The sequence below is a fragment of the Platichthys flesus genome, chromosome 18 (genome assembly GCF_949316205.1).
Source record: "Platichthys flesus chromosome 18, fPlaFle2.1, whole genome shotgun sequence".
NCBI classification, from domain to species: Eukaryota; Metazoa; Chordata; class Actinopteri; order Pleuronectiformes; family Pleuronectidae; genus Platichthys; species Platichthys flesus.
In genome coordinates this window covers 18,448,947-18,458,194 of record NC_084962.1, presented here as the reverse complement: position 1 = coordinate 18,458,194, position 9,248 = coordinate 18,448,947, and the positions used below count along the sequence as shown (strand labels likewise).

The 9,248-nt window shown below is 47.9% G+C and overlaps 1 protein-coding gene across 3 annotated transcripts; it reads right to left on the bottom strand.

The window, feature by feature from the left end:
* Window positions 1-504: 504 nt before the first annotated feature.
* Window positions 505-9,212, bottom strand: lats1 (large tumor suppressor kinase 1). Of its 3 annotated transcripts, none has more exons than XM_062411931.1 (8): window positions 9,037-9,212; window positions 7,791-8,258; window positions 7,078-7,198; window positions 5,124-6,568; window positions 4,021-4,603; window positions 3,723-3,905; window positions 3,401-3,507; window positions 505-2,721 (listed from the first exon to the last, which is right to left on the bottom strand). In XM_062411931.1, exons 2-8 carry the CDS (start codon window positions 8,139-8,141, stop codon window positions 2,206-2,208), a joined length of 3,306 nt encoding a protein of 1,101 aa, XP_062267915.1. In that variant the 5' UTR covers window positions 8,142-8,258; window positions 9,037-9,212; the 3' UTR covers window positions 505-2,205. The 3 variants fall into 3 exon arrangements, with proteins under 3 accessions (XP_062267915.1, XP_062267914.1, XP_062267916.1); XM_062411930.1 differs by having other exon boundaries at window positions 7,791-8,255; XM_062411932.1 differs by lacking the exons at window positions 505-2,721; window positions 3,401-3,507; window positions 3,723-3,905 and adding an exon at window positions 4,942-4,954 and having other exon boundaries at window positions 4,469-4,603; window positions 7,791-8,255.
* Between the last annotated feature and the right edge of the window lie 36 nt (window positions 9,213-9,248).

Below are 9,248 nucleotides of genomic sequence, written 5' to 3'. Positions count from 1 at the left end.
GCGCCCCCTGGTGGCAACAGGTCTGAATATCATCACACTGACCTGCATCTTTTCCATTTAACTAAATCTGAGGTGCAACTTCACTTTTATCACTAGTAAATGATTTGGACAGTTTCTACTTTCAATTTAAACTCATTTTTGCCTTGGCTTTGATTTAAGGTGGTTATTTCAATGTCTAAAATATTAAATTCCAACACAAATGGATGTTAGTTATTCAGTTATTGAAAATATTGATGTTCTGTTTAAACAGTTTCTGGAATGAAACTTCACATCTGGATTTAATTTGGGCTGAATTTTGTAAAAGCCTCAAATTCCCTCACAGATGCACACATATACTTTCCTAAACTAGTGGGAAGTTGTATCAGTAATTTGGTTTATTCATTGTATTTGAAGTTTTGAATTGAATAAGTCAAACTAAACTAATACTAATGATCTATAACTTGATCAAATAACCTGCAAATGATGAAAATACTTGTTAATCTGAACAGAACCACGAGGCAGGTGTGGATGTACATCATGTTTTGTTCTTTACATTCTTTATTTATCACCTTGTCCCTGAACCCAAACCTCCCGCAGCAGTAATGTACACAAAAATAAACATTCTCTCACTTAACAATGAAAACACAGAAGCAGTGCACAATCACCATCAAGTCAACAACTACATTCAGAGAGAATTTCCTCAATGCAAAGAACAAAGTACAGCGGGTTTACAGAACCACCAGTTTGTGTTTTTACACTTTTACTTCAGACGCACACAGAACTTGTCACGTGACGCAAATTGTGTTGCTCAAAGACAGAAAGTGTGAAAAATAGGCATTTTCTGCTCGATACTGAAATAATGTCATCTTTGTTCTTGCAGTGTTATTTTCTAAAAACAAAAAGAAACACCTATTTAGTGCTTTGGTCGAGAGATGAGAATAACCGGGTGAACAGCGATGGAAGAATCATTTTTACAAAAAAGTTTTAAATGTGTGAATTAGTGATTTGTGTGTGTTGTGAGACAGGAAGACGACAACATGGAGGCAGCAGCAGCAGCGACACTGACGAGGGCCTGCCCTAAACAAAACAACACAAAGCAGCTGACGGGAAGAGAAACATATTTACATCAACTGTGTACAACTTAATTTATAAATACACTTCTTTACGTATAAATTAGAAAAATAAAACAACTAGTGTAGATCAATCACGCTACTGCTACTCTCATTTTAACGTCTGATTATTAACCCTCTTTATATTTGGTGAAAGAAAAAGAAAAAGGCACAGCAATGAATAATTAGAGCGGTTTTCTCCCTGCAAACTTCTACAGCACTACACCCCCCCCATCGCAACAGACAGTGGAATATAAATTAAGACGATTTTCTATTCTTATTTTTTATTTTTTAAACCAACAGAAGTCCCCGCACTCAAACAGCAGCTACACTAACGTCACCAGTTACAACTCTCTTAAATAAATTAGGGCTTTAAAAGGGGGATTCGGATTCAGTCAGAGAAACAGAACCCTGACTTTAACAGGAACCGGCTTCATGAGGCGAGAGGAGAAGAGTGAAAACCTTTGAACCTGCTGGTTCAACGTGTTTCATCCATAAACCAGTTTAAATAAGTTGTGGCGTTTCCTCAGAGTTTCCAGAAGACACATGTTGTAACTTTATCACACAACATCATTGGGTTTTGTAGTGTTGGTTGATTTTAGTGTTTAGCCCCCCCCCCCTCCCTCGAAAGGGCGAGTGGAATAGATAATAGATGGATTATGAGACCGTGGGACAAATTGGACCAAAGCCCTGAAGTCTCTGTTGCTAATGGGAAACACTAAGTGTGTATGGACAAAACAAATAGTCAACAATCCTTCAGGCTGAGACCTTTAATGTCTTCCCAGTCCCACAGTTCCCAGTGTTTCTGCTTAGCTAACCAGCGTCACACTTATCGTACAAACCCGAGACGCAGGAATCTTCTCAACGAGCGCTTAGTGAAAAAGAAAATTAGTGTTTTAACGGTTCCTTTAAGTCGCTGTGTGAATACTTAAAGTTTGTTGATTTGATCTCTGACTCGTCCTAATAACACACTTTCCTATGTTTAAGGTTTTAAATGCTGATCTGTTCAAACCCCCTCCACACACACACACACACACACACACACACACACACACACACACACTCACACACTCACACCTTCAGCAAACTCGCTATGTACAAGCGGCGCAGGCGGGTGCTACACGTAGACCAGGTCTCGGCCCGGTGTCGCCGAGCTGCCGGCCGCCGCCTCCTGCTTGGCCGGGCCCTCGGCCTCGGCCTCGTCGTCGTAGCCCTCGTACTCGATGGGCTTGGGGCAGCTGTACGGATGGCCGTTGTCGTCGAAGAAGCGGCGGAAGGTGAACTCGTAGAAGGCGTGCTCCGGGTGCTTGCCGTTGCGGAACCAGCCGTTGAGCGTGTCGTTGAGGTTGTCCTCGCCGCCGCTGTCCTCGCTCCACAGCTTGTCCGGGTCCACGGGGTCGAAGTTGGACGTGTCCGTGGAGTGGGCGATGGTGGGGATGTACGGCGCCACCTGCTGCCGCTGGTCACTGGAGAAGTCGATGGTCCTGAAGAACACGTGGGCTTTGATCTCGTCCGCGCCGTTCTTGCCGATGCGGTCCTCGGGACCTCGGCACAGCTTGATGATGAGGTCCGACGCCTCCGGGCTGAGCTTGGCTTGGGGGGGAATGTGCAGCGTGCTCTTCCAGTTTATCACCTGGTTTCAACACAGAGAGAGAGAGAGAGAGAGAGAGAGAGGCTCAGAGACAATGAAGTCAACAGAGAGAGAGAGAGAGAGAGAGAGAGAGAGAGAGAGAGAGAGAGAGAAAGAGAGAGAGAGAGAGAGAGAGAGGCTCAGAGACAATGAAGTCAACACAGAGAGAGAGAGAGAGACAGAGAGAGAGAGAGAGAGAGAGAGAGAGAGAGAGAGAGAGAGAGAGGCTCAGAGACAATGAAGTCAACACACAGAGAGAGAGAGAGAGAGAGACAGAGAGAGAGAGAGAGAGAGAGAGAGAGAGAGAGAGAGAGAGAGACAGAGAGAGAGAGAGAGAGAGGCTCAGAGACAATGAAGTCAACACACAGAGAGAGAGAGAGAGAGAGAGAGAGAGAGAGAGAGGCTCAGAGACAATGAAGTCAACAGAGAGAGAGAGAGAGAGAGAGAGAGAGAGGCTCAGAGACAATGAAGTCAACAGAGAGAGAGAGAGAGAGAGAGAGAGAGAGAGAGAGAGGCTCAGAGACAATGAAGTCAACACAGAGAGAGAGAGAGAGGCTCAGAGACAATGAAGTCAACACAGAGAGAGAGAGAGAGAGAGAGAGAGAGAGAGAGAGAGAGAGAGAGAGAGAGAGAGAATGAAGTCTGAGGACTCATCATGTCTCTCAGCAGGTGCCTCACATACCTTCAGCTGCGTCTCCAGGGGCGTGGTTGCTAAGTAGGGAGGCTGTCCTACAACCATCTCATAGAGGATGACACCGACACTCCACCAATCACAGAGCTGCGTGTATCCTGGAGAAGATTAGAGAAGCGTTTAAACCAATCAACCGGCAGCAACCTCATCCCAAAAGACCTTAAATTAATATAATTTGTTAATTGAATAAACTTGTGTCTGTTTGAGGATTTGATGCTTTTCTTTGCCATTTTTTCCCCAAAACCGTGAATTTCTTAATAGAACTAGTCTGATCGGGATGACCTTTAACCTCCAGCCTCCTCCTGCACTCTACCTGTTCGGAGCAGCACCTCCGGGGCGATGTAGTTGGGCGTCCCCACGAGCGAGTGAGCCAGACAGCGCTGGTGCTGCCGGGCCTTCCTCCTCTCCAGGGGCTTCAGCCGGTCGGTGCAGCGGCAGTCGGTCGGGTCCTCCCACTCCTTACTGAAGTCCATGCTGTCCTGCCGCACGTGGTCGCCTGCAACAGAAGATCACATTCAATCATCCTCTCCCTGTATTTAGCATTTTCCTGATTTACAAATATCTGCCGGGTTGGATTGAAGAATGAAATCAGACCAATAAATGATACTAACCGCTCTGGTAATACTTGGAGTCGTGCGTCCAGCGGAAACCAGTGCAGAGACCGAAGTCGGTCAGCTTTATGTGTCCGTCCCGGTCGATGAGGATGTTGTCGGGTTTGATGTCCCGGTGGATGAAGCCCATCTTGTGGACGCTCTCCACGGCGCAGGTGAGCTCTGCGATGTAGAACTGAGCCAGCTCCTCCTTGAAGATGCCGAGTCGGATGAGGAGACTCATCATGTCTCCTCCGGGGATGTACTCCATGACAAAGTACAGGTTGTCCTTGTCTTGGAAGGAGTAGTAGAGACGCACCACCCACTCGTTGTCGGCCTCGGCCAGGATGTCCCTCTCGGCCTTGACGTGGGCCACCTGGTTCCTCAGCAGCACGTCCTTCTTGCGGAGCGTCTTCATGGCGTACAGAGCGCCCGTGTCCTCTTTTCGGGCCAAACACACCTCGCCGAACGCGCCGATGCCGAGGGTCTTGATCCGTTTGAACATGGACTTGTCCATCTTGGCTCGCTTCAGCCGAATGTAGTTGGACTCTTTCTGACAGAGCATCATACGCATCTGCTCCTGGGCTTCTGAAGACAGACCCACCTGAGGACAAGAGGAAGGAAAACACCATTTAAAATGTGATGTGGCCTCAGAAAAGTGTAAATCAAAATGCAAGTTATTACATATACTCGTGTTTAGACATAAACTGAGAACTGAGGAAAACAAGTGCAACTAAAACAAGATGCAAAAATGTATTGTAAACTTCAGTTTAGTCCAAAACAAATGAGAAGTGCACAAGCAGTGATGTTATCAGTGAGATGAAGTTCATCACATGCGTTTCCTCGAGCCACAGAGAAACGATAACATGCTTTTTACGTAAAAGATCCGTTTCTGAAGAGCAGCTTACTTGTGTGTGTAAAGAACAGCAGAGAAACCTTTACCTTTTCAGATCAGCTGTTAGGGACAGCAAGGAGAGAAAGGAAGAGAACAGCTCAGAAAAAAATAGAATAATAAGACTCAGAGAAAACAGTGATTACAAGATAGTTCAGGGAAAAACAGTTGGAAAATAGCAAAGAGTTGAGAAGATTCAGTCGTGTGATGAATTAAGAAATCACTCCCTCACCCGGTTCATCTCACTCTCCAGCTGCTTCCTCCGTCGGATCCGCTGCTGGTGGTTCTTCAGGACGTTCTCCACGTGCTGCTCCATGAAGAACTTGAAGGCCTGAGGGGAGTACAGAGCGATCCGGCCCGACTCGCCCCTCGGCTCCTCGTCTTTCTTTTTACGGCGGACGGGAACCGGCGAAGTCGTGATCTGTTTATTCTCCTTCTCTGTCGCTGTGGCACTTTTGCTGTTTTCTGCCGTCTTGTCTCTGGAGTTGTCTCCTCCGCTGCTCTCCTCCTCCGCCGGCTCGTCCCTGCCAGAGCCGAGCTTATTGGCGCCCAGATCGTACGCTGGGGGTAAAGGTGCAGGCGCCTGCTGGAGGAGGTGCTTAGGGTAGGGTGGAGGAGGACCCTGGTAGCTGGGTACTTCTGCTGCTACAGGGATCTGAGGAGCAGGAGCTGGGGGCTCCTGGTAGGCCGGTGCAGCTGGAGGGGGTGGAGCCTGCTGCAGCCATGGAGGGTGTGTGGGCGCCACAGCCGTGTGTAACTCAGGTTTGTGAACACGCATGCTTTTCACTGGCTGCAGGATGGGAGCTTGGGTGATGGCAGTGACGGTGGTGGCTGAGGGCTGGGAGTTGGCCGGGTGCGGTGCTCTGCCATTCAGCTGGTGGTTGTTGAAGGAGCTGGAGCGGACTGGCATGTTGTGTTGCCACGATGGGGACAGATCCTGGTTGCTGCTGTTGCCGGAGGAGGACTGAGGCTGATTTGGGACCAGAGGGGGCTGAGACCAGGACTGAGGGGGGCCTAAGTTGCACAAATCAAGGTTGTGACTGTTGCGGCTGGGTACCATCAGGGACTGAGGGATGTTTCCACCGTTTAAGTAGGAGGGAGAGGATGCGGGTCCTCCCATCTGATCAGTGGGACTGTGCCGGCTGCTCTGGTTGACTGGGTATGGGGGAGGGGGCTGTCGGCTGTTCCCCGCCATGTAGTCTGGCTGAGTAGAGCCATTCTGGGACCAGCTGGAGGGGAAGGTGAACTTACTCCCTCCAGAACTTTGCATTATGATGGGCTGGTGGCCCACAGACACTGGGCTGATCCCACGCTGGTTCTGAGAGGCTGCGGATGAGTAGCCATCAGGCCACGCCCCCTGAGGTACTGGTGAGATACGGGGCACCAGGTAATCCATGTTACCAGAGTAGCGCTTGGTTGACGGGTTGCTGTCCCAGGACGTGGAAGGAGGCATGGCACCACGATTGGGTGGAGGCGTCACACTGCGCACCTGAGGTGGCATCGGAGGGTTGACTCTCTGGTTGTTCGCAGGGTGACCCTGGGGGAAGGCGGGCGGTGGTCCGGGGCTGTCGGAGCGGTAGATTATTCCATCGACCATGATGGGGCCGTGTCGGGGAGCCAGAGACTCCTTAGAGCCTTTCCAGCTCGGCCTCCTCAGCACAGGCATGTGGGAAGAACCTAAACACCAAACATATAGAGTTAGAAAATTACAATTTAAGAACACAGAAATCTAACTTTCCCCGATTTTATTTCAAACTCAAGACGATAATACAGATCTGTAATAATAGAGATTATATTTTGACTTGATCTCGAATGAGATGCGGCTGTCATCATGTTTCAAACTCTGCTAATCTTACCCTATAATTATTTTTAGCGGCTTTAATCCAGAACAGTTGCGAAAACACACACACACAAAATACTTATCAATAGACAGTATGTTGGCAGCCATCATGGTGGTTACACGCCTGCTCTTCCAAGAACGTATCATTACCGACGTCACGTGTGAAAATCATCAACCTTATTTCTGCTCACGTCTTTCATGCAGTGACTCGTTCTCTTTGAGCACTTTGTCATTTCTTTAAGCAAACGTCCCAAATCCTGAAAACAATAATAGACCGAGCGATCCCGCCTGGACAGGGGACAAAGGAGACAAACCAGCCTCTCGTCCCAGAGGACGGTTCACGTACCTGGGGCTTTCAGGCCTGTTGTGTTGGGGTTGTTGACGACCATCTGATCCCTCATTGCGTCCTGATAGGTCATCTTACCCATGTAGTCTAAAGACACGCCCACATTTCGACTGTTGCTCGGCTTTGGGGCAAAAAACAAAAAATATTTTATTTTGTTAGGATTCATTACTTCAGCAAACAAGAAAAGATTATATATATACATATACACTTGCTTTTAACTTAATGTAAATGGCTTGTAGCTTATTATTTACATTATCAATTATACTTCACATCATTTTCTCCATCAATATATTTATTTCTTTGTATATAAAAAAGGTCAATTTTTATAGAATCAAGCTGGAAACAGAGATTCTTATTTGGATAACTAAACAAATATGTTGGTCAACAAATTAATGAATAGAATAAACTCATTTTTATTATATTATGATGTGAATTTTATTTCTATAAACCTGTTACAACCGCTGTAACGTACAAACCACTTCATACTCGGATCGAAAACACTGGCTCAAAACCAGTGGGAGCCGCCTGCTAAGAAACTGCACAAGCTTGTCATTCTACTTTGCATACTTGTCATTTTCCAAATAATTCCCACTTAAGCAAAGTGCAACCAGGTGATTACACTCAATCACACAGACATGTACAGTCTGACATTGCTCCTGCACAACAACAACCTGTGTTGGCAACACAACACTAGACAAAATCTCTCATCTTACCTCCTCGAACCCGATGAACGGGGGGGCGTCCAGCGACATGTGCTTGTTGGCCTCGGGCCCCGAGCTGTTGGGTTCATTGGCAAAGGGCATCAGGGACTTGCGGATCTCCTGCAGGGCCTTGTGGTAGGGGTTCTTGGGGTTGATGCAGCGCCCTTGCTGCCTCGGATCCTCGGGGACCATTTTCCCGGCGCCACCGACGTCCACTTTCGGCGGCTCCGAGGGTTTGGTGAGGTTGCGCAGGCTGTTCCTTATTTCCTGCAGCATTTGCTGGCTGTTACCGCTGTAGTTGCTGGCGGGGAAAGTTTTGGGCCTCATCTGTCGGTATCCTTCGGGTTTCTCCCCTCTCTTCATGTAAACGCATGTATGGAGACGATGGAGGGGGATGAAGAGGAGGTGCTCAGTGGGAGGTGGGGAGGGGGGGGCTGCAGAAGGAGGTGGCGTGGGTCTGAACTTCACATCTGCATCCTACTGAAAACAAACCAGCCATTAGTAGGAATCCAGAGCACGTTTCATGTTACCCAACAGGTTTGGCAAAAGAGATGTGGTGAAAGAATAGTGACAGATGAACATGAGGAGTTAAGTATTGGTCAGGCTGTTGCGACTGAAAGCTGATTGATCCATCATTTATCGATTTAAGCATCGTTTTTAGTACAATACATACAAACCAGGCAGGTAGAGTTACAATTAAGGATAAAACCTAATAACAATTAGTTGAAGACTAAACTTAAATACAACAATAAAGGAGCAATACCACGAGGACAACAGTCATAACAACAGCAGATAACTTGATATTTTACACAAATCAGCAAACGAGAAGCAGAATAACAAACTTCCCACGTGACAAAGTTATTTTTTTACTATTTGACTCGTTTAAAACCTTATAAAACCAACGAAGTGGAGATTTCTGCCTCCAAAACAAAAGCTACGCCTCTTCAAAACAAGACCCCATCCACCTGCTAGCATCGTTAGCACTGTGCGCTATAAACTCGCTGCTCCGGCGTCGACGATGCTAACGCGACGCCCCGACGCTTCTCGCTAAATGACCCTAAAAACATCCAGAAATTCGCGGTTTAACGACAACCACATTGCGGGGCTGTTTTCCCAACCCCACTTTGCGTGAGACCTAACGCAGCAGCTGCGTCCCCGCGGCCTCTGTGGGTCCCAGGCGTCCATTTGCTGCCGCTAAGCTAACGACAGGTTGAGAGAGTTAGCATGCTAGCTGGTTAGCCGCGGTTTGACAACTGACCCGGAGTCCGCAGCGGCCGCTTCCCTCGACACTTCTCCGGCTCCGACAACAGGCGACGTGCCCTCGAACCTTTCCCCGGAGACAATGACGCGATTTCGGGGTCAACCGTGGAGTCGAGCCGCTCGTTCTCTGGAGCTCGTGAATTCCTGGGACTGGAATGACAAGTACAACAGACACAAGCTGCACACCAAAACAACACACGGCACTTCCGG